The sequence below is a fragment of the Mustela nigripes genome, chromosome 4 (genome assembly GCF_022355385.1).
Source record: "Mustela nigripes isolate SB6536 chromosome 4, MUSNIG.SB6536, whole genome shotgun sequence".
Lineage (NCBI taxonomy): Eukaryota > Metazoa > Chordata > Mammalia > Carnivora > Mustelidae > Mustela > Mustela nigripes.
In genome coordinates, this window is record NC_081560.1 from 58320244 (window position 1) to 58345526 (window position 25283).

The 25283-nt window shown below is 36.4% G+C and overlaps 1 protein-coding gene across 1 annotated transcript in view; it reads left to right on the plus strand.

The window, feature by feature from the left end:
- Positions 1-15652, plus strand: part of CRPPA (CDP-L-ribitol pyrophosphorylase A) — a 313919-nt gene extending 298267 nt beyond the window's left edge. Inside the window, exon 10 of the mRNA XM_059396757.1 lies at positions 12352-15652. Within this exon, the coding sequence (XP_059252740.1) occupies positions 12352-12456 (105 nt within the window). The 3' untranslated portion in view covers positions 12457-15652. The remainder of the gene's footprint in view (positions 1-12351) is intronic.
- Positions 15653-25283: the final 9631 nt, after the last annotated feature.

Here is a 25283-nt window from a genome sequence, read left to right on the forward strand (position 1 = left end):
TCCCTATTCTCATTGCGTCATGGGTTAAGTAAGCTTTTTTTCCCCCTCATTTCATCATTAGAAGTTAAGTTTTTAAATACTTCCTGTTTAGAGAAAGTCTCCACTGATTGGTAATTTTTAGAGCCCTTGCATATCACAAAAGTCTTCTTTTTTATTCTTCTAACACTTAGAATTCTAAGTTAACGATCTTTTCCTTAAATGCCATTTTCTTGTGGTACTTAGCATTTCACAAAAGGCCGTCCTTGCCTATTGGAAATAATGTATTCTCTGTGAAGGCTATTGAATTTTTATATTTAAATTCGAAGGTAATATGTGAATATGACTTCTTTGGGGATTGTCTCTAATTTTGCCTGGCACTTAATGATACCTCTGTCTATAATTTCTGATGTTAAATTCAATTAAGGGATTTTTTTTTCTGCATCATTATGACTTCTGCAATAGCTATTGTGTTTTCTCCCCAGATTTCCTTTATATAATTTTTAAACTAATGCCTTGACTTTTCATGAACTATTTCAGTCCTTTATTCCTTTGAGTTCTAAACATTTTCAAGTTTGACTCCCACTAATTGAATTCAGCTTCATATAGAAGTAGGTTGTCCCCCACCTCCAGTGAGATTGCTAATTCAAAATACATTTATTTAATACCTACATGAAATCTCTTATGACAAAAAATTTTTCCAGCTTTGTTCCCAGGCCTATGACTGAAGAATCTTCTTGAATCTTACTGTTGTCCTCACTTAGTAGGGTTACTTCAGAGAGATTTAATTCCAGTGATTCCATATCCCCCTAGAATATTATTTTGTACATCTGATTTTTTTTCTTTCTCCTCACTGGGAAGAAGCTTTCTAGGCAACTCCTACCATTTATGATCTCCTCCATGAGACAGAACTCCACTCTGATGTAGGAGGGACTTTGCCAGTTTAGTTTTTTGGTAGTTAATACTGATAAAAAGAATACCAGTCTGATCAGGATAGGACTCTATTTATAAATTGTGATTTAAAGTTTCTGTCTTGGGAGGCGGTTGAGTTTTGAATGTAATGGTAAACTTTCCACTTTACTGTGGAACTTGGATATTAAAATTTGGATATTAACTAATCACCCATTTAACCAATATTCAGGAGTCTAATGGTTATTAACTAGGTGTATTTTTCTTTTTAACTGCTCAAAACTATTCCAACAGTAATTCTCTCTCTCTTTCTCCTCTCTCATTCTCTCTCTCTCTCTCTTATACACACACGGCTACCACGAAAATATGTTTGCATTGACCCTATTTAAGTTTCTCCTGTATGAAATTTGTAATTAAAATTTTGAATATAAATTTTATGGGAAAAACTTAGTCTTTCTGCTTTAAAAGAATTATCAATATTTTTGTATTAGTAGTTTTTCTACCTAGACCATCCACTCAAGAACAAACTCTTCTGGATAATCTTTCTGCCCCTCCTGTCACCTTTCATGCATTATGGAAACAGTATCCATTCTTCACCATTCACACCTAGTATGTGTTGCTTTTCGCCTTATGCAGCCATCCTACCTCAGAATGTTCGCCTTGTCATCTGACTTTATCCCCTTGACTTGGTATATTAGTGTAAATTTATCTGTGTTCCTTACATCTAACTCCCAGACCAGTTATTCTTTCGTAAAAGGGGGAATCATGTAGCGCAAAATTGTAGCTTTGACATCTTTCCAGTTTCTAAGTACAGATACAAGTTTTTTCTTATTTTTGTTTTTAGGAAGTTATTCCCATAAGGATATACCCTTTATCTAAATACTTTGATATTTTGTGGCGCCTGGGTGGCTCAATGGGTTAAAGCCTCTGCCTTTGGCTCAGGTCATGATCCCAGGGTGCTGGGATCGAGCCCCGAATCGGGCTTTCTGCTTAGTAGGGAGCCTGTTTCCTCCTCTCTCTCTGCCTACTTGTGATCTCTGTCTGTCATATAAGAAAAAGAAAAAAACTGATATTTCATAGATGTCTTAATAGTCATACACAAAGCCAGATCTTTAGAGAATTCATTAGCAATTTAACCCAGTTAGTATATATTGAGTACCTACTATGAATTAGTACTTTATTTGAGGTTATAATATAATTTGGGAGAGTTGCCTTTTACTATCTGCAGTTTAGCTAAGAGAATAAGACTTATACATATGGAAATCTAATAAAAATTTTAGTAAGGGATTGTGAGACAGATTATGATAATGTAAATTACTGATGTTCAGTAAAGCAGATACTAGTCATCACAGCCAGGTTTTCAGAAATAGATGTGAAGTAGAAAATTGCTAGGAAATCATTTTACTAAAGAAGGAATGACTGATGGTACCAGTATGGCTACAGAAATAGATTCTGTAGAGAAGTAAGAACTGTGGCTAGAAGGGTTAATTAGGTTGATTGTGGACAATCTTAAATGCTTAAGTGAAGAATGTGCTGAAAGAAACATGAGTTTGGTCTAAGGGAAATGGTGTCCTAGTTGAGTTGAGAGCAGTACCCACAGGCCAAAAATGTAGCCAGTTAGGACATCCTAGAGGAATCAAGCTCCAGGATGATATGAACGTAGACTCGGAGCAGTTGGAGTGTGACTGGTGAGGGACATCACAATAGGAAGCTAGGAGGACTTGGTAACTGCTGGGAGGGTGTGTAGGATCAAAACATTTTGCTAACTAAAGGGATGTTGTAAACGAGACCACCTTTTCAACTTTATTAAGTTGTAGAATTGATTGTATGAATGATGTTATAAGAAAATAAAGTATGACAGTGTGACAAATCCCAGATCTAGAAATAATTGACACAATAATGAGCTGCTTGTTTCTCATGGTAGACAGCTGCTTTTTGGCTGCCCGTGTTTTATCCCCCGTACTCTGGCACTCAACACTACATGGTTTGGGTCTTTCTTATCTTTATTCTCTATTTCTATTCAGCAGAGTAACCATGCTGTGTCCCAGAGTTTTGGATCAATTACTTTTCTTTTCTTTTTTTTTTAAGACTTTATTTATTTATTTGAGAGAGAGAGCGAGCATGTCTATGCATGCAAGCACTAGTGGGGGAAGGGCAGAGGTGGGGAAGCAGACTTCCCACTGGGCAGGGAGCCCCACATGGGGCTTATCCCAGGACCCACATCTTGGTTTTTTTGTTTTGTTTTGTTTTTGTTTTTTTGTTCTTTTTTAAGATTTTTTTTTTTATAGTGAGTGAGTGAGTGAGAGAGAGAACATAGCAGAGGGTGGGGCAGAGGGAGAGGGAGAAGCAGACTCTCCACTGAGCATGGAGCCTGACCTGGGGCTCTGCCTCAGGACACTGGGATCATGACCTGAGCAGAAAGCAGATGCTTAACCGAGCCACCCAGGTGCCCCCCAGGACCCATACCTTGAGCTGAGCCAAAACCAAGACTTGGACGCTTAGCTGACTGTTCCACCCAAGGGCCCCTGACCAATTCCTTTTTCTTAGCTCTTTCTACAGATACGTATTGAGCACCTATAGTATGGCAAGGCATGGAGAATAGAGGAGACTGCTGTGTGAGAATCATGTTAATAAGGAAAGCCAGGTGCATTTTCATAGTATTGTATTACCGAGGTATTTAGGGGGTCATAGTTTAACTCAAATGAGAAGGAAGCAAACGCTTTTTATTTGGAGAGGACTGTTTTGTTTTTCTCACACTCTGCCAGTAAGTGCTTTTTCCTGAAGTTTTGAATTTTATGCACACCAAACATTCATCTTCATCTCCACTAGGGGGCAGTGTTTTACTGTTAGATTTTTTTTTCCCCCCCTTCTGTGTGAGAAAAAGGTATATGAATTTTTTGATTTGGTATTATCTTACAAATGTAATAAAAATGTTAAAAGATTTCTAAGTATAATTTAACATTTTTACATATCATATATTCTGTATTTTTGTATATTGTACATGCTTTCTATAAAGATATGTAGATATAAATGTATGTATGGATATAGATTGTGCTCTTTTATTTTTTTGGAAGCTTTTGACATTTTCTGGCGTTTAAAAAAATTTTTTATTAACATATAATGTATTAGACATTTTCTGGCATTTTGATAATTTTTGCATGAGTTCACCAAAATAAGGATTGATGGCAGAAGGATATTAATGTCAAAATGAGGGCAACCTGGATTTTGGACAGTTTTGTAACTCATGGAAACTGAATTAGACTTTAGGAATGGAAGTTGCTGAGACAATGTACTGTTTACCTTTCAAAAAGGACTGTGTAATCTCCTGAGACATCTAAAGCCTAAATATGTATATACATATATCTTAACTTTATAGTTTTCCTTTTAACAGAAGACATTGTGTTCTTTAGGAGTGATGTGTGTGGAGGATGAATATCTCTAAAAGATTTCCTTTCAGGTTGTCTATAAAGATTTGGACAGCAATGATGTCATAGCTTTTCCTGCTATTCTTTGAGAGCATATTCCACAAAATCCACATAAATTTGATCCTAACAGCATACTATAAATTTATGTCCCATTAATTCAAATACTGAGAGCTGTGTAGTACAGTAATATAAATAAATATATTAAAATAAGCCTTTTAACAAGTTCTTCAAGTTTATGTACACTGGGAATAGTTTTGCCCTAAGCTGTCCTTGAGAAAATGGAAGGGAGCATTTAGTGAGTAAGGAATTTTGAAGATGTAGGCATTATAGAAAATTGATGACTTATACACACTTCTGAGATGTAATTTCTCTGGAACTGCAGTCTTGTCCAAATAGTAATAGGTGATGGGAAGGTGGGAATGAAGAGCCACTATAAATTATGGAGGTTTTTCCTGTCATTCCCAATCTTCTATGAAAATAGTGACATCTCCTACTTGTCCTGATTTCCCAAATTTTGCCAATGGCTTAGAAGTCCCATGAGAATTTCTGCATCAAAACTCTAGGACTCCATTGAAGATGATAGACACATAAAACTGTCATAAGGAAACCTACTATCAACCGGAAAACAAAACAAGTCACATACAAAAAACACTGAAGTCCAGGATTCAGTTGACAAGACTTAATTACTCTGGAGTAAATTTAGAATTACCTTATGTGTTTAAGAGAGAATATTAATTAGAGCTTTTGTAGTGTCTTTCATCTAAGCATAATATATGTCATCTTAATCTTGAAATGACAAGGGATAAAGAAATAGCCAAATTTGGTGTTTCTCGATAAAACCCATGTGAATTCCCATTCTAAGTAATTCAGTTTGAGGGTATAGAAAACTTAAAAGAGCTATTATATATTTATATTTCATCTCATGTTTTTCCCAATATTTAAAAAAATCTGACTATTGAGAAACTCTTCAGGATATGAATGAGCAATTGTTAATGTACTGAATAAAATTAAGTATAAACTTTTTGTTATTTCCTTTAGCTTGACTTCCACAATGTTTTTCTTAACCTCTAAGTCAGCAGAAGAAAGCTAAGGCCTTGTGAATTATTAATATAATTCTTTTTTGGACCTTTTATTGAAGACTAAAAAATATGTTTTCTTTGCAGATTTTGAAGTTTTTTTATGGAGATGAATGTTTCCTGGAAATTTGGACAGTGTTCTGTATTATTGATTTTATGTGATAACAAATGAAATTTAGTTCCCAGGATTTAAACAGTCTTGAAACTAAATTTTAAAACAACTTATTTTTCTTATTAGAAGAATAAGTTATGTTCATTATGGAAATTTTGAGAGTAAAACACAGAGAAGAAATGAGAACAGCCATGAATCCATCATCCAAAAGTAACTCTTGTTGGGGCCCTCAGTGGCTCAGTCAGTTAAGTGTCTGCCTTCCGCTCAGGTCATGATCTCAGGGGTCCAGGGATTGAGTACCAAGTGGGGCTCCGTGCTCAGCAGGGAGCCGGCTTCTCCCTCTCCCTCTGCTTGAGCTCTTTTGTACTCTCTCTCAAATAAATACATAAAATCTTTAAAAAAATAATTCTTGTTAACATTTTGATATTTCCCCTCCTAGTATTTTAAGAAATCAGGCCCATCCATTCTTTATTTCCTTTCTGACTGGCTTCTATTTTTTAAATACACTTGTAACCAAGAAAGAAATTGAATGCTGCATTTTTGAGCTGGAAGTTATGTTTTTATTGTTTTATGACAGGATAGAGTTAGTATTTTTTTTTTATTTTTGCCCAGTTTTATTGGGAAGTAACTGATAAGAGTTAGCAATTTTTAAGATTTTTCTCAAAAATTTGACATAGCTGTGAATAGGATAATAGGAAACAAGGCATTATGATGAAGATCTTTTAGATTTAAGAGATAATGCAGACTAACTCATCTTGCCTCACTAAATAGCCTTCTGTTTTTCCTTAAATTCAAGAAATGTATTCCTTTGAGTTTTATGTGTGATTATGTCAAAATTGGTGTGCTGCATTTCAAGTTTATGCTCTTTATGGCTGGAGAGTAGAAATTAAAGTAAACCTGAAGCCTGGATATTGCTAGAGTTACAGATAGGAAATGAACTGTTGATAAATTTAATTTTAGTAGATTTATTTTGATATTTTTTGTGGGAATTTGGGTGCTCACTTTCCCTGCAATATCTTTGTGAGGTCTAGCCTATCACATTGTTACGCCACAATGAAAATCCGCCATGATTTCTTGTTCCCTCAATATCTCTTGTCCGTTCTGGACTTTGAAGTTTTTGCCTCCTCTTCTCATCTTCCCTACCTCCTTCAGGCGTCATTCCAGCATCACGTGGTCTTGCCACACTCTGGATTCCCTCATCCCTTTATGCTCAGCTGCAGCAATATTACCGCCTGGTTCTTTGAATATTTACATACATGATGTTGTATGTAATGGGTTTTTTTCTAGAAATGGGGTTGACTTTTTTTTTATGCTTGTTATTTTTATGTAGTAAACACTCCCCAGGTGACATGGCTAATGAGAGAACCCATATGTGATTTTCTAAATGTCCCAAACAGGTGTTTTGATGGTGGCGGTGGGGTGTAGCAGTAGGTAAGAAAGCAATAGGAAGTGGAATGGTAATGTGGCCCTAAGTAGGAAGATGGTTATAGTGATAATTCACCATTTCTCTCTGTACTTCAGTTTGGATATATATGTATCTATTTTAACCTGTCCTCAGGCTCACTGATACTATTTTCTGCTCTGCCCATCTCATGTTAAACCAATCCATTATTAATTTCAAGTAGTATATTTTACAGTTGTAAATATTCTTTATTATAGATTCCCATGCAATGTTGAAAATAAGTCCATTTTTCATCAGTGTTTCCATCTCCTTCTCTTTTTTAACATATTAATCATAGTTATTTTGAAATCCTTGCATGCTAATCCAACATATGGATTACGTTTGGAAAAGATCCTATATACGGATGATTTTCTCTCAAGTTTTTTTTTTTTTTCCTTTTTGCTGCTTCTTTACTCATCTAGTAAGATTTTATTATAAGCCATACTTGAGTAATAAAACTTTTTAAAGGCTCTAGCTTATTTTAGCTTCCTCCAAAGAATATTAAAAATTTGTTCTGGCAAACATTTCTATTATTGGGAGATTTACCTGATCTTCTGAGGCTGTTTAAACTTTGTTAGGGCAGGTTCAATTCCGTTTTGTCTTTATTCCCAGGCTGTAAGCATGACCTTTTCGAGCCGTCATCGAAAAGCCATGGATATTCACCAAAATCTCTTCATTCTCTCTGGACTCATATCTAACCTCCTTGTCCTCGGCACAGTGTGGCCTCTGAATCTTTGCCCAACTCCCCAGCTCTCCAGCAGCTCTTCTCTGCAGGGCCCCCTGAGTTCTTCCTGCAGAAGCCTGGCTTAGAAGCTGACCAAGGAAGGAAGGAACACTTAGCAGATTTTTAGGACTTCTCAGTAACTCTCCATGGTCAGGGACCTTATCAGCACAAATCCACGCCACCTAATAACTTAACAACTCTAAATTGTAATCTGTGTCTTTTCTACATGGAGAGGCTGTCATTCTCTTCTTTGGCTTTATTTCTCTTCTTTATAGTTTGGAAAAATTCTCTCAACAAGACAGCTGGGGTGAATGTTACGTAACAGGCTTTTCTTTCAAGGATTGCAGGCACTCGCAGGTTACTGTCCAAGAGCCGCAGCAGTGTCCCTACATATAGTAGATAATCAGATTGAACTGTTACGTGTGATGAGAGGATAAGCGCAGCTACTGTGTCACGGGTGAAGTTCGTGCACACCACAAAAATAGTTCTCACAACCCTTGTGAATAGATGCTTACCTGGTCTCTGTGGTTTGTCTTGTCTGATTTAGTCCCCACAGAAAAGTGGTGAGGCAACAAATATTGTTAACGTGGTTTTAGCTGAAAAAAATAAAATGGAGAGCTGTGAAACTTAAATAATTTGCTTGAAAATCGTCAAAACCTTTATTTGAATACCAACATTCTCATTCTAGAGTTGGTGCCCTTATCGATTGCATAATTTATGAAAGGAATAGTATAATTTAATTAAGGAATATACAAATGGGCTGGCGCATGTAAAATAACTTTGTAACTCAAGTTTTGCAATTCTGGCACAGAAACATCGTTAAAATCAAGAGAAATATTTTGAAATTGAGCATATACTTTTTGACAAATAATACACTTCATATTATTCCGGATAGCAGAGAGTTCTCATATGCCCTCTACCTATCTCCTTATTTTTGGCAACTAAAGTCCATAGTTCATTCAGATTTCCTTCGTTTTAGCTAATGTATATTTTTTATTCCAGGATGTTATATTACTTTTAGTTTGTCACGTCTCCTTATGTTCCTCTTGGCTGTAACAGTTTCTTAGACTTGTTTTTGATGAACTTCACAATTTTGAGGAGGATTGTTCAGATATATTGTAAGATGCCCTTCTTTTGAAATGTGTGTAATATTTTCCTCCTGATTAGATTGGGGTTATGGGTTTTGGGGAGGAAGACCACAGTAGTCAATGCCATTTTCATTACATCGTATCAAGAACATGTACTGTAAAAATTTTCCAATATTCATGTTGACCTGGCTTTCTTAATTTTAACATTGACATTTTTGTTATATCATATTTGGAATACACAAAGGAATATATTTATATATACGTATATATACATATACACATTTTTGTGCAGCTAATGATAAAACGATCAGCTATAACTCTCCCCCACCCTGTTCCCCCACCTCCTCAATTAAAAACACTGGTTTTCATATATACTGGCAGCAAGAAATGATTTTTTAAAGATCTGTTTGAATTTGCCTTAAAAAAAATTGAATTAGCAATGCTTTTATAGAGATAGTTTTGAGATGAGTTTGAACTCCATACATTTTTGAACACCTCTTTGTACAAAATAGAATTTTCTGAATATAGGTGGTTCTCAACATCTTGCTTAATCACTTTTTGAATTTCTGCATTTTTCAGAAATAAAATGATTGAGCTTAGGCAGAAAGGGAAAATAGTGGAATAACATAGGTTCTTCTCACTGAATTAAACATCATTCCAAATGATGCCTATAGATATTGCAGAAATAAATTAACCTTTGAAAGAGCATTCTTAGGGGCGCCTGGGTGGCTCAATGGGTTAAAGCCTCTGCCTTCAGCTCAGGTCATGATCCCAGGGTCCTGGGATCAAGCCCCGCATCGGGCTCTCTGCTCAGCAGAGAGCCTGCTTCCCCCTTTCTCTCTGCCTACCTCTCTGCCTACATGTGTTCTCTGTCTGTCAAATAAATAAATAAATAAATCTTTAAAAAAAAAAAAAGCATTCTTACATTCATTAGTGAAAGATATATAAAGTAGGGAGCTATCAAAATGAAAATAGAAGATTTGTTCTAAGATTTAGAAATACAATTTTTCTAGCCCTAGGATCTTAAAACAGATTTCCCCCTTCTTTGTGTGTTGCTCTGCTGCTTTCATTATGACAAGTATAAATTGGTTTCAAAGAGGCTATACAGATAGTCTTTTTCTGGGGCACCTGGCTGGCTCAATCAGATAGTCTTTTTCTGTTTATTTTTAAAGGATAAACTAATTTTCATCATCTGTTCTATGCTTCAATTTAATAAATGAGATGGGCATAGATATGTATTATAAACCCTGTGTTATTGTAATTAATCATTAAGAGTTACAGATTCATATTCAGAGTTCATTTATATTTTGTTCAGTTTAAGAATGTTCATTTATGTATTTATGAATGATATCTGCTCCTGTATAAGTGTATCACATTTTAAGCCCAAACATATTTGTCTTTAGAATGGTTTACGTGTGATTTAGGTCTTGTGATATTAAGGAAACCAGTATAACATTTGAAATCCAGTACTGCAAGATGCAAAGTAGCCACCATTCAATTCCTTGTGGGCTTTCCCCAGGTCTACGCCTTAGAACACAATCAGGGAAATTGATGGAAAAGTGTAGCTTAAGCAGAGGTGGTCTCTCATTACCGTCCTCATAGATGGCGAACCTATATGCCTCTGTGCTGGTGAAGGTGTAGTAGTGGAAATGTTTTGATAATATTCTTTGTACCATTGCCAGGCTTCCTGCCAAATATGCAAATGGGAGTAAGCAAAGTAACCCCAAAATGGTCAATGTTAAGAAACGTCTTAAACAGAAAGGGTGATGATATCTCTATCATAGCCTCCTTTGTTCTGAGTTCATTATAATTTATGGAGAGTGCTGCCATGTGGTGGGCATTGAACTAAGTGTTCTTTATTCAAAGACAAAATGAAAAATACTTTACATAAAGAAACTCATCATCTGGTGGAATAGATGGTCAACTAAAAAGACTATTAGAATTCAGTGTGCTGGAGGAATTAATAGCTATGGAAACAGAGAGTTGCCTCACCCAGCTGGCCTGCCGGCTGGGGTCCAGGTAGATTGCAACCAATGATAACTGAGTGGAACCACAAGGAATAACTAGGGTCAGCTAAGCTAGAAACGGTGTGAGATAGCTTTCCTGGCAAAGGGATTCGCTGGGGCAAAGGAATGGAAGTTTAGAAAAGTACCTTGTTTGGGCAATCTTAAGCAGTTCTGTGTGGCTTGGGGAACTGAGTGAATATAAGGGAATGACAGGAAGAGGTTTGAAAGATAAAAAGGTAGAGTTCTGACTTGATCCTGAAGTTCGGAGGTAGCCTTGAAAGGATTTTAGGCAGAGTAGTGATCAGATCTCTATGTTAAAATAAATATTCTGACTGCTGTGTGGGAAACAGAGCAGAAGAGGACATGACTTCAGAGAGACTGTTCACAAGATCGTTCCTGTAATTTAGGGTAGAGATGTTTTGCTGGCAGAACCAGTTTGAATGGAGTAAATGGATTCAAGAAATATTAAGAAGGTAGACGCAGTAGGTACTGGTGATACACCTAACACTAGGAAAGGCTGTGAAGGATGATGTGGGCATTTAGAAGTTGATTACCAGGTCCCTCTTTTTGAACCTAGCACAATTCACAACACAGAGACTCTAAAGATAATTAGCTCTGTTTTGACTTTCCCTTCCCCTTCATCCCTCTCAAGAAACTTAAACAGTTGGAATAAACATATTCATAGGCAATATGATTTCACAGGCAAAACCACATTTTAGCAACTTGTGAGAAACTCATTTCACTAATGTGCCTGACCTTACTTCACAAACAACAAGCCTTTTTTATTTTTCCTCCCAGACTGGTGTTCACAGTTTATAACAAAGTCTCTTATTGGGGAACACTCAGAAAGATGAAGGAAAGGCTTGTATCATCGATGAAATATTCACACTTGTATAAAGAGCCAGAGTTGGTCAGATACAGGATTAAGGGAAAATCTTTTGTTTCATGCTGCTAGCATTTGAAAATGTGTCAGTGTTTTCCTGTTATCTTCAGGAGATATATTTTGTATATAATGAACAGTGCTTGTGAAAGCATTTCTCCTTTATTGGAGGGACCACATACATACTAGTGACTGGTCTGAGTTCCACAGAATGCCAAGTCCAGAGAGCAGGGGACCTTGAAAAGTGTCTCCCTGAACTCATAAAAACAGGAGGATAGTAGTTGAGAGAGGCTGATTGGGAAAATGTTGATCAAAGAGTGCAAACTTCCAGTTGTGAGGTGAATTAGTTATGGGACTATGTATAGCATGGTGACTATAGTTAATATCATATACTTGAAAGTGGCTAAGAGAGTAGATCTTGAATGCTTTCACTACCCTCTCAATGGTATGTATGTATAAGGTGATGGATTAACGAATCTTTTTGTAGTAATCATTTCATAACATATAGGTATATCATAACACACTGTACACTTCACACTTACATGTTATGTGTTAATTATCTCTCTATAAAGCTGATGGGGAAAAAACCTAAAAATATTAAAAAAAACCCTAAAACCCTAAAAATATATTAAAAGAGTAAAGAAACCGTTAAATTTAATGTGTGACATATTTTCTTTTTAAAATAATCATTGTTTAATCTTTTTTTATTTCCAGGATGAGCAGAAGCTACAAGCAAGTTTAAGGGAAGGAGCCACGATTATTACCACTTTAATCAAAGAAAGAAATTCTGGACTTGTTGGTCAACTACTGATAGCATGAAGAACACAGAGAAAATTACGTTGTGGGTTTTTAGAAACATTTACCTAGGCATCTCTGCCATTCTTCCCACCCTACTGCATATGGTAAAATGTTTAAGTTGTCCTTCATGTCTCACAATTTGTAGAATGTGATGTTTGGGTTATAGAAATGAATCTGTGTTTATATCTGTGGGGAAAAAACCACTTTTGTGCATGTCCAATATAAATTAATCAGAAAATATGCGAAGTAATAACCTTCACATAATCTTCTGCAAAGGCATGAAAAATCAAACAGAAAATGTGATGGGTGAGCTAATCCTCCTAGGAATGAAAATTTAGAAAACTTCAACTATAATCTTATTTCTGTGTTAACTAGCAAATCACAGTATCATAAAACTAGTAAAAAAAATTTAGAATTATTTTTAATTCTAAAATTGTCCTCTTATCAGGTGATATTTTGACTTGTTTTCTGATTTTTGACACCTTAAAAAAATAAAGAGATAACAGGGAACTCTGGTTCAAGTATTTTCACTGTTAGGCTCATATAACTCTAGATCCATAAAGGAGATTTAGTTCCCTCCTGCTTTTCTATTTTAAAATTGTGTGTTTTCCTCGGTTTATGAAAAATAATTTTGACTTATTTTAAAAAGTTTCTGATTTTTCTGATTATACTTAAAAGAAGACCAGAAATCTTCATAAAGGTGAAATTATTTTGGTCAGTCCCAAGTTAGTCTTTTCTGAAAGGTAGAGAGTCGTAAATTATTTTTGATACAGATACTGCTGTCTTTTTTTTTTTTATTTTAATTTTTATTTAAGTAGGCTCCATGCCCAGCATGGAGCCCAATCCAGGACCCAAACCCACAACCCTGAGATCAAAACCTGAGCTAGATCAAGAGTAAGACTCTTAACCGACTAAGCCACCCAGGTACTCTGATCCTTTTAAAGTCTTTTAAAATCAAGTTCTTACTCTTTCAAATTTCCACTGGTATGTACATGTTAAAAGTGTAAATGATTTTCCCTTACATTAAATTTTGCAAAAAAAATGTATATACTATCATTAGCAATAGCTTTTATTCTATTTTTACATTTATAAAATCACATTAGGACAGATTCCAAGGCTTAGGTTACTTGTGGAAACTATAAAAGTTGCATGAGGTGTTACCAGTTAAAAATAAACTGGAAGAATTTCTATGAAACCTCTTCTTAACATGTTGGATGATTTTCCCTGTTTTTATCTAGGACCTATATTAGTAGGAGAGTTTATATTTTACATTTAATAGTAGAATATAATGGATGTAAAGTAGTTTCTTCAGTTCATTCTCCTAAATGAAATGTTTTATTTCAGTGTAGCTTAGATCTAAATTCCTGGGCTTGCCACTTTTTTTTCTTTCTCTTTCTCTAGGGAGGATAAAAAATTATAAATGATTTAATTCAGAATTTTGATGGTGAAAATATGTGGGCAATATGTAGATTTCTGCCTAGAACATCTGTGTCACTGTTAAGGTAGTGGGCTGAGTGTGTTGTGAAAAGGTCCACCCCTACACCTTCTGAACTCTTCAGGTGAAACTGTTTTAAGAATTTGGAAGTGGTTATAAAGGCAAATAGGAAAATATTGTCAGGGATTTAAAGAGAAAGTGGTTTTGAGTATAAGGCAAAAACTGTGTCTGCTACACAGCAAAATTACTATATGGATTGAGTGCTGGTTAAGTTACCTTAAATTTCAAATTATTAATGGTTTGTTAAGCCAGACAAGAATTTATCTGGAAGCGATGACTAGTGACTTTACCCTAGGCAAAGGGAATATTTAGTATAATGAGATTTTAGGTAATAAAATATTAAATTATGACTGAAATAATCACTGTTGTCATCATCACCATTATCATAGCATTTGATTTTTTTCCTTACAGTTTACAAAGTGATTGTCAGCTTTGAAAATAATTTAAAGAAATCTCCCCACATCCTTTATTGTGTAGGTGGAAATTGAGGTTCAGTGATCTTAACTACCTTGTTGAGAGCCATGTGACTGCCTAGTAACAAAAGGTAGAGATTAAACTTAGGACCAGTGAAAATAAGTTTGAAGCTCATCTCCCTGTTTAATTATGATGTTGGCAAAAGCCATCCAACTGAGAGGCTCTGGGAAGTAAGCCAGAGGCTCCTGATGAACCTTGGAGGAATGGTCAAAGAAGGACAAACCATCCCAATGACCATAGGAAAGTTCTGAAGCTTGTGACTTTCCAGCCATCTTTCAAACATACAGAAATTTCAGGTAGGGGTGAAGGGAATGGAGAAAAATTTTGGCCGAGAGAGGGATAAACTCGTTCTTAGTGTTGAAGAGATCTAGAGACAACTTTGTGGTAAATTTCCATCACTGCTTCTTTCATGGGAACTGTCTATTTTCACTTTACTTTCTAAAATGTCTTTTAAAATAATGGTAAGTTATGCTTCAGCATTGCTCAAATTGTTTTCTACCTGTGCAAAATTTTGTGAATGACTATTTACTTTTGGAATGTTTGCTAATTAACTAAATGTAATTTAGTTAGACTTTTGTGGAATTTAACAGTGTGATCAGTGGTTTGGTTCATGACATATTGGTCAGAGGTACAGTATTTTTGTTGTTGTTGTTTTGTTGTTGTTGTTGTTGTTGTTGTTTTTTCATAAAACTGCTCAAGTTAAGAGAGAACTTGTTGCAAGTATATGAATTTGCAGGTAAGAATTAGACCCCTCTACTCTACCCAGAGCCGTTCTTACTGTGGTCACTTCAAACGTTTTACACTGGTTTAATGGGTAAACTCTTTTTTTAATGCTGGTTATCATTATCAAATTTTACTTAGTACATATAAATATAATGATCATTTTATAAATATCAATTGCAGTAGAATATTTTCTTATATTAAATCTGTAAATTCTATTTCCTTTTAAAGTTGAAGCTAATTAGGCCGAGGAAGAACAAATATTTGAATTAAAATGTTACATGTTACAGCCATTTTGATGAAGAGCGAACTTATTTTCAAAGTTTAATTAAAAAATAAACAGAATAAATGAAAAAATATACATGATTTTAGGATTTATTAGTATGGTTTAAAATTAGTGAATTAGAACGAGCTGTGTGGATAGTTTGGTCATTGTACCATTTATATATGTTCTTGTACATTTTTAGTTTCAAAATTGTAAAAGATGTATTCATTTTTTAAGTGAAAAATAACACACTATTAAAGATTCTCACTGTATTCTTTCCTAACACAAAATATTAGTGATTGATAACTAAATGCTAACTGGTATTTTAAAATCCAATGGCAACTATCATCGATATTTAGTGTGTGTGTGTGTGTGTGTATATATATATATACATATATATATACATATATATATACATATATGTATATATATACATATATGTATATATATATATTTTATACTAACTCAATTACAATGAAATAAATATAACATGTAATCTCAAAAAAATGACAATGTGATGTTTATATTACAGATGGAATTTGAGATCAGATTTATTATTCTGTAGGATATATTAAAAATCTGCAAAATCAAAGTCTCATTTAGATTTTTTTTCTTCTTCCCCTCATATTTAGCTGTTTCCTAGCAGTTACAGTGGTCGTTAAGGATATAAAAGCTCTCTTCAGTCACAAGTGGAAAAGAGTGTTGTGATCACGTAACAATGTCTGCATGGGCATAGTGGATTGAATCGTGGTTCAGTAATGTTATTTCTCTCCACTCAGCTCCCATGGGAGGAATGTATGTGCAGTTGTTGATTCCTCGTGTAACCTGCTCTGACCAGTAGGGTGAGGCCGAAGTGGCTGTGCATGACTGAGCTTAGCCTCAAGAGACTAAGCACTGCTTGCTTCTTTCCACTTTCCGCTTTGCCCCCACCTTGTGAGAAACATGTCCTACCCGGCCCGGTGTCTCCAAAAGGAAAACAAAAGCCCCAATCATTTGATCTTCAGCTATTAAATCAACCAACAGATGAAGAAGCCCACCTGAGATCAGCAGGGCTCCCTAGGCCAGTTGAGGTGACCTCTACCAGACAGGTGAGCTCAATAAATGCTCCTTGTTTTTTGCTAATATTGAGTTCTGAAACTTTTTGGTGCATGCCAAGTGGAGTCAAGGAGAGAAGCCCTGTGTAGGTGCATGATGTATTTATCCTTTAGAGCCTAGGATATATCCGGAGATGCCCATGTTGCTAAAGCAGAGTGCTTATGAGGAGAATTATTGGTCAGAGTTGTGATCCCAAAGTATGAGAAGGTTCTGAGGGTTACCTCCTTCCCTTCTCAATACTTAGGAAAAGAGAAAAATAGACCTGAATGTTTTAGAAAAATATACAAAAGAGTCTAAACTTTCTTAGGCCTAAGATGATTTTGAGTTCAAATACAGGCACTTAAAAAATAATAAAAGTAGCTAACATTTATTGAATGATTACTATTGTTCTAGAAACTGTTCTTCATGCTTTTCATGTACCTTTGTTTTTTCTTTGTAATAACTTTGTGTACTAGGTACTATACCATTCTCTATTTAAGAAAAAAAGAGACCAAAAAAGGAAAAAAAAAAAAAAAGAAAGAAGGAAAGAAAGAAACCATATTCAGACTCACCCTAGCAGCAAGTGGGAGAAATGAGATTCAGTTAGGCTTATCTCACTTTAGAGCTTATATTCCTAAACACTGCACAATGCAATATTACAAAACATGCTATCCTAAGATCCCTTAAAAAATGACCCCTGAAGATGGGAATCTCAAATATCTTTTTTTTTTTTCTTAAATAGCAAGAGAAAAAAAAAAGGCTCCATCCCACTGTCTTTCATTGTTTCTGTAGTGTTCCTTTCCTTTGCCCATCACTACCCGCAACCCCCAAACATATTTTGAAACATCCCTGGATCTGTATAGGCCAGTAAAATCAACAAGGACTTGTAGCGACACACAGTTGCTCTCAGTGCCATCTCTGTAGGCTCTAAAGTTGTAAGAGTTCCCTCAGGCAGTGAATGATTAGACGTACTTGAGTAACAAAAGTGTAAGATGAAAAAGTAGAAGTAAGTACTTTCTTGACGAACCAGAGTTGCGTAGAGCCATTTGTGTCCCAGCAACACAAACCAACGTGAAAAGAGAAGTAGAAATCCATTCTTCATGTTAATGGGAGAAAGGAAATTCTAGAAAAATGCCTTGTCGTGACAAAAGTACAAAGCCTTTCCCTTCCATTAGACAGTCCAGAGCATATATCACAATTTTTGCTCACTGGGAAGATTTGGGGGCGAATGCTGTCCAGTACAATGAGCTAGACCTGGAGAGCCAGATTGTTTTCTCTTACCATCTGAAATCTTGGAATCTTTGATTTTTTAAAAATGTCTTCACAGCTGAAATGCATGTAAATTCATTCTCTCCTTGGTTGAGGATGCTACCAGATAACCGGAGCAGTTGTTACAACATCTGGGTTTCTTTAGCAGCGCAGATAAAGCCTGACTTGGCAAATGCACTTCTTTCTCCCAGTTTAACCTTAATTAACCCTTGCAGGGTCTCTGTGAGGTAGGTCTGGATCAACCTTGTGACATGACAGTTGCAAAAAGGCACGTGCAGAGTTTAAGGAACACTCGATGGCCCAGCACACTGAAGGCCAACCTGGGTTTGGGAACGCAGAATTTCTGACTCTGTTGAGGACAGTTTCTCAGGGAATTAGATTATGACTAGGAACGGTTGTTCTTTACTTATGGTTTTAAAAAAAAAAATGTTATAACTCTACATCCAGAATTTTACCTGGATGCATTCCCTCATTTTCCATTTTGCAAAATTACAGTTGAGCCCAGAGGCAAAAACTTCACCAAGGCATTCCTAGTGATTTTTTGACCTGAGTGGAGACATGATTTGAGATTCCACAAAGAAGCCAATTTTGTAAGAATTTCCACTAGTCTGTAGACTGTAATAATTGGGTTATTTGGATAAGGTTTGGCAAAGCATCTTGAAGATTAACTGTCTGGAGTTTTGCCATTTTGGAGCTATCCATTTTGTTCTTTGTTCTACCTCATTATAAAATGGGCTATTGAAATTGGTTGGTTTGTTGGTATGTGAGGTTTTTCGTTTTTTTCCCCTTTCTTATTCTTTATATCTGCGCCCTTAATTTGGTTGAAGGCAAGCTCTTCAGTCTAAGTGGATAACAAAACATCCCTTTGCGGAGAAGGAAATGGATGATAAAATCTGCATGTTACTAATTTTTTCAATAGTTTGAAGGAATTTCTCTTCCATCCTGTCTGTGTTTTTAAGACCCTGTTAAGTTCATAGTTCCTTTTTCTTTTCTTGTTTGAATAGGAAATCATTCTCTTTAATCCCCCCCTGAGTGTTAAAAATGTATTATTGAACTGCCCAGTTCAGGAATTCAGTTCCCTGTTATACTGAATGGAGGTATGTATGACCTGATAGTAAAAGAATGCTATTCAAAGACATTTCCGCCTGTTTGTTTCTTGGATCAGTTACTGTTCACATAAAATCTGGAAAGAAGCCAAAATGTGTAAACAAATTAAGAATTTTGAGTATCCCAGTGGGAATATCCGTAAATTCTACCATGAATCAGGAATTGAAGATCGGTGCAATATGCTTTCATGAGACAGCCAGGACGAGCAGTTATAGACCACATATTCTTGGCTTTAACTTGGGAATCTTAATGGATATTAAAAGATTTGGGTTAATCATGGGGTTATGCATACCACTACTTTTCCCCAAATGTATGTATGTTGCCTAAATAGAATTCATTTTGGTTTCACTAACTTTTAGTTCCTTAATAGCAACAAACTTTCAACTCTGAGGCTACTGCTTGATATTATTTTAACACATAAAATATATAATATATGAATTATTTATCTTTATCACTAATAATTAGTAATGCTACTCTTCTGCATAGATCTGTGACTGTGGTGAATGGCAGTTTGATAGATTGGGGATTTTTCCTCTAGTGTTTTTTTGATATATTCTCTTCTTCCAACTATCTTTCTCAACATATGAATTGAAAATTGTGATCTCTTTATTTCCTTTGACCCAGAAATAAAACTTAAATGTAAAACTTCCTCTTAATTTTAGTTTCCTTTAAGCTGTTAAAAGTTTTATCACCATTACGATATCTTCATTAATTTCTTTGATATTCTGTGTAGTGTGTGTGTGTGTGTATGGACATATATGTGGAGGCTGAGAATGTAGAGAAAGAGAAAAAAATGTAGATATGTTTTTCTCATGTCTATGTTTTTTTTAATAATAATTGTTTTAAAATAATTGTACGGTGACCTTGTGTTTTGTATGCATGTGTAAAAACTTATAGAGATCACTGTCACTGATTTAGCAGAGTGTGTCTCAAATAGGGAAAATAGAGAAAATATATTGTACCTCCTCATACATAATAAATACATATTTGTACATAGTCATTTGCATTATTAGCAATACCAATTAGCAATGCAGATTCAACACAATTTTTAAGTAATTGTATAAATTTAGTAATGGAGGCTTGACCTAGCCTCTGATGTCAAATGATTTTACACTCTTTTTTTTTTTTTTAAGGCTTTATTTATTTGACAGAGAGAGATAGAGACAGAGCACAAGTAGGGGAGCAGCAGAAAGAGGGAGAGGGAGAAGCAGGCTCCCCACTGAGCAGGGAACCCAATACCCAATATGGGGCTCGATCCCAGGACCACAGGATCATGACCTGAGCCAAAGGCAGACGCTTAACGACAGCCATCCAAGCGCCTCTACACTCGTTTTTTAAACCCACGTTGTTAAAACGGACTCGTGTGGTTTCCACCAGTTGCCAACCTGAGTCATAGTATCCTCCCTGCAATTTCATGAAAGCTCTAGAATTAGTCCCTTCGTTTCTTTTACTCTTTATTTTTCACTGTGTCGCCATGCTATAACCTCTCTTACTAGTGATGCTCATGAGACAGCCACTCTGGGCTCTGCCACCCCTCGTCTTGGCTCTCCCAGTGTGTCCCACTGCGGCCCCAGAGGAGGGACTGTCGTCGCAGTCAGGGTGTCAATCTTGGACATTCTCACACCTCATTTAAACCTCACTCTTACACTTACCCTCAGAGAGCTAGATCAGGGAGCGAGTCAAGAAGATAGAGGCCAGACGTTCCCTAAAATTGCAGTCATCTTTCTGTTGCTGCATGGATATGTTCTGCTATGAGTGAAAAGCAGAGGTAGGTTTGTCACTCACATCTGGCCTGTCTCCCCTTGGCTCACTCTCAAAAACACTACGTTGCTGAAGGTTCAGGCTCCTTTACTTCTAGACCAGAGAGCAAGCAGTGCCTACCCTCTACTGCACCCCCACTTGAAGGACCTGGCTTATGTCATATCTCAAGATGAGACACTCTCTCAAGTGGGTGACAGCATGCTCATCCCCTCTCTTCAAGACAAATGGTCATGTGGCCAACACATTAACCAGAAAATAGTGTGAAGATTGATACATTTTTTGAAGTCTGGATTTTTTGAGTCCTAGCCAAAACTTGCAACACTAAGAAAATGATCTTTTTTCTTTTTCTCCAAAAATATCTCCTATCTAACTGGGAGAGATAGTTTATGAGACTTGAATAAATTAAAGAAGACCATTTTGAAAAGTGACACCAAGTAAGGGTGAAGTATGTAAAAGAAGGACTCTGCCTCTTTTTCTTTATAGAATCTCTGTCATCTTTATTAGAGCAAAAGAGTAGCTTATTCTATACTAGTTACCATTAAGTTGCATTTTAATCTTTTCCTAATAGTTTTTGCATATCTGACATACTTGTCATGAGAGCTCAATTAGCTCACAGCAGAAGAGCTTGAGGCTTCTACAGGCCAGCGAGGTTCCTAAGATCACACAACTCACAGGTTGCATGGCCAGTACCGAGATCTGACATGTTTTCAGTTTCCTCCACACTTCTCATTAATAGGGTTGAAAAATTATCAGTAACTATAAGAGATGTTGTAAATGACACTAAAAAATGACTAATAATAGATATGGTGATAAAAACTGTCGAGAATCTGCTTAATGAGTTGTGTTCCAGTTTTCATTTTGATTTCTTCTGTGGGCCTCAGGCCAACTGGCAGAGTTAGTCGTTAGCAACAGATGTGTGTCTCCTGGTGAGTAAGATGAGAACTACGCGGGAGACCAAATCCCGAGTTACGGAGTGTCTCTTATGTTCAAGACCTCCAGGTCCTATGGGAATTCTGCAAGGAAATAAAATAGGATTCCTATTCTCCATGGCATTTTCTCTTGAAAGGTGAGAAAAACAAATGAAAATTATGACAATGGAGAATATTGTAAAGGGAAGTGAGTGATAACATGGTAACATGGTATTTCATGTTGATAGGAGTTCAGAGGAGAGAAACCTTGGACATTTGAGGTAGAAGATCCTTTGTTTCATGATGGCTTTTGTTATTAAGATTTCACTTAGGCTCCTACTTAATTTCTCCCCAACCTTTCATGTAAGGCATCACATTCTCTCTTGACAGTCTTCACATAGTACCAGTAGATACCTTCACTTACTGATTACATATTTTATTGAAATGTTCCCTTTATACAGCTCTGTCCACTTTTAAGATGTAATCTCCTTGAGGCTAAGCATTAAGTTTTTACTATCTGGTTAATTCCAGTTTTCATCAAATGTAACAATAACCTGCTAAGGTCCCTTTCAGGCATGAAATTTAATTTCACTCTCAACAGTATCAACACTCTTTAATTAAGCCTTTATCTGTTGGGATATAAACCCTTGAGAAATGTATAGTCTTGTTTAGCAGGAGAGATGGAACACCTAGATCACGTGATCTCTAAGAATCCATTGGAGCCTCTGTAATGTGTTGGAATCTCAACTCATAAATTCATGTGTCTAAAAATACCTATTTTTTTTTTTAAATCAACTTAGCTCTGATTTCAAGCCTCAAGCCTATGGGGTTAGACTAAAAGTTGACTTCAGGGATCCTGCAGGTGCCTCTCACATCAGGGATATAGGAAATCCATGAGTCTCAAGAAACATCAGAGCATTATAAAACTGCTCCTCTGGTCCTGGTCCTCTGCTCTCAGTCCCCACTGTCCTCACAGGGCCAAGAGTACAACCCCAGCCTGGGTCCCATCACCACCTTCCTGATCTCTAGACCTCTTTCTCTTCCTGCCTCAAAGTCCTTCCTCTGTTCCCATTACCCAGGGATCGTTAGTAAGTCTAATGGAATTTGGTTTTTACAGCAGAACAGCAGAACCTGTAATTTTGGGTTCTTCCTGCTTTCCCCCTTTCCAAACTCCCTGCAGCAAGCATAAAGCCAAGGTACAATCTTTAAATATAAGTGGGAGGAAAAGCACAAAGAACAACATACAAATGAATTTCTCAAGTAATCCGGGCGTCCATATAGTAGGTATTACAAGAGGGCTGCCAATGACGACTGCTACTTATTTCAGTGTCGTTGTCTGGTCTGTCCCGAACCCTCCTCCCCCACCCAGCGAATATCATGTGAAGTTGGTCATATTGCCAATCGCTTATCCGAAATGTTTACTCTTGGATTTGTTACTATGAAGTTAAACTTAATAAAAAACAAAGGTTCTTTTTTCCTTCTCAAGTTTGATTTGTTCCCCATATTCACTTCTTGTCGATATGACTTGTGCTCGCTCTTCTCCCTCTTTGGGAGTTTTGGACTTTGTTGTTTAACCTTGTTATCCTATGCAACTCTGTATCTTTCTTTGAATTATCCATTAAATCTAGGCTCACGTCTCCATTTCTGTCATCATTTCAGTTTCTGCTCTTATAAGCTACTCATGCCTTACATGCCACACGCACCAGCAGACCTCTTACCATGTCCTGGTAACGCAGTTCTTTTGCCTTGCACATTTTAACACATTGTTACTGCCTGACCTTCTCTCTTCTGTTATCTTTTTTTATTCACATTTTAATCATTACCTCTGCATCTATATTTACATAGTTCCTTTCTGGCCATTACAGAACTTACAGTATTTTACCACTAGACAACTTAAAAGTAGAGGATGTGTTTCACACACTTCTATTTTCCTTGAATCTAGAACAGTAAATGGTAACAGGTGTAGCCATTACACTTGGTAACAGATGTAGAAACAGTTTGGCAGGCAAACAGACTTAATACTGAGTAAACCTCTCAGATTTTCTTTCCCTTCAGTAAGCCACATAAAAGATGCTCTCCTCACTCTGCATTACTGACCCACAATCTTCAGGAATGTTCTGCCTGCTTCTCCAGCAAGCACACCCACCCTTTGTTCTTCACCAGGCCGCATCATCTAAATCCACCTCCCTATATCCTGTCTACTTCTGCTCTTTAGGCCCAAATGCACCTGCAGTGCAATCGGACCTGTGGGCTTCCTGAGCACATACCTGCTATCACTTCAACTTCTGTTCTTGACCTCCCCAGGAATGTGGCTCCTGTCCTCTGTTGATTAATTTCCCATTCTTCCTTCAATTAACGGTCCTTTTTCCATTCTATTAGTATACCTTCTCTGAACTTTCCATTCAAAGAGGACTTAGAGGATATCAATTCCTAACACTCAATTTACATGCAGAGTCAGCTACACTAATTTATATAGCATTTTTCTCCTTGGTTTGAGGACAAACACCATATCTGGGTTTGCAATTGGTTGCTCTCCAAGGCCTACATATGCTTTGAGCACACAGTGAGCTTTTCGTAGACGTGGAAAGCCTTGACTTGGCTGGGGTTAATCATGAAACGGTTGTCTCATTTGCAGCTGTAACAGAAGTAACTTTTATTACCAGCTTTTTCAGGCACTGCGTTAGATGCTTTATGCACTGAAATTTAATTTCATCTAACATGTTCTGATGGGTAACTTACACTTTCAGTCTTTGCATAATTTTGTAATTAAACTCTTTTGTAATTTTCCTCATTAGGTCCTGTTACAGTAGTGTCTGTGATTTTTATTTAACAGAGAGGGCTTAAATGGTTAGGAATTTAACAACATTCTCCTAGGAGGAAAAGGAAAAGGACAGGAAGGCAGTCAGTTGTCAGATCATTTATGAGTGGCCCCTGTGCACTCTTAAGAAAAGTACTTAAAGTCCTCGATAACTGGCATTTGTAGTGGCCTTTTAAAGCTCAGTCTCCTTTAAAGTGTACCTTTTACTTCAATCTTTTCTTTAGGTGCACAAGTAATTCAAACAAGCTCTTGAAATCTTTTTATGGATCTGATGCTTTAATGGAAGCTAAGCTCCACCTGGTGGTAGGATTTGCGTTTCTTGTTCAGCTGCCATCCTGTACCCTGATTGTTTCAGCCGGAAAACAGAATATGTCCACATCTCTGTCTGTGCGTGCATACATGCTTATATACGGTAGTGTGTGTGTGTATGTGTGTGTGTGTGTGTGTGTGTGTGTGTGTGTGTTTTGCAGACTTTCCTCTGTCAGAAAAGTTGTGAAATGTATTTGTACTTATTTTGCTGACATTGACCTTCAAAACATGGGATTCAGCCCTCGATGATCTTCAGTGATTTATGATGTTCAGTCTCTCGGCAATGACTGTAATGATCTTACAATGAAAATCACAAGCCTAATCTTTCCTCTCACACATGTCTCCTATCAAAATTGTTTTCTGAAAGAACTTGATTTATGCTTTGATAGAGAAGGACTTTTATTTAAAGGTGTGTTGGAGTCAGAGGAAATCATAAAAATAAAATGGAGAAATGTTTGAAAAAATTAATTTTAAAGGTTTCATTTTCTTCTTTCTTCATATTTTCATATTGGATACACAGCTATGTTCTTTCTCCCAAGCACGTGAGAACATTGTTATGTATACCTGTTGTGTTGGGTGATGTTGGATGGCATTGAGCTCTATAAGGACTAGAAAACTCAGAATTTGGAATTAAATCCAGAATTCATG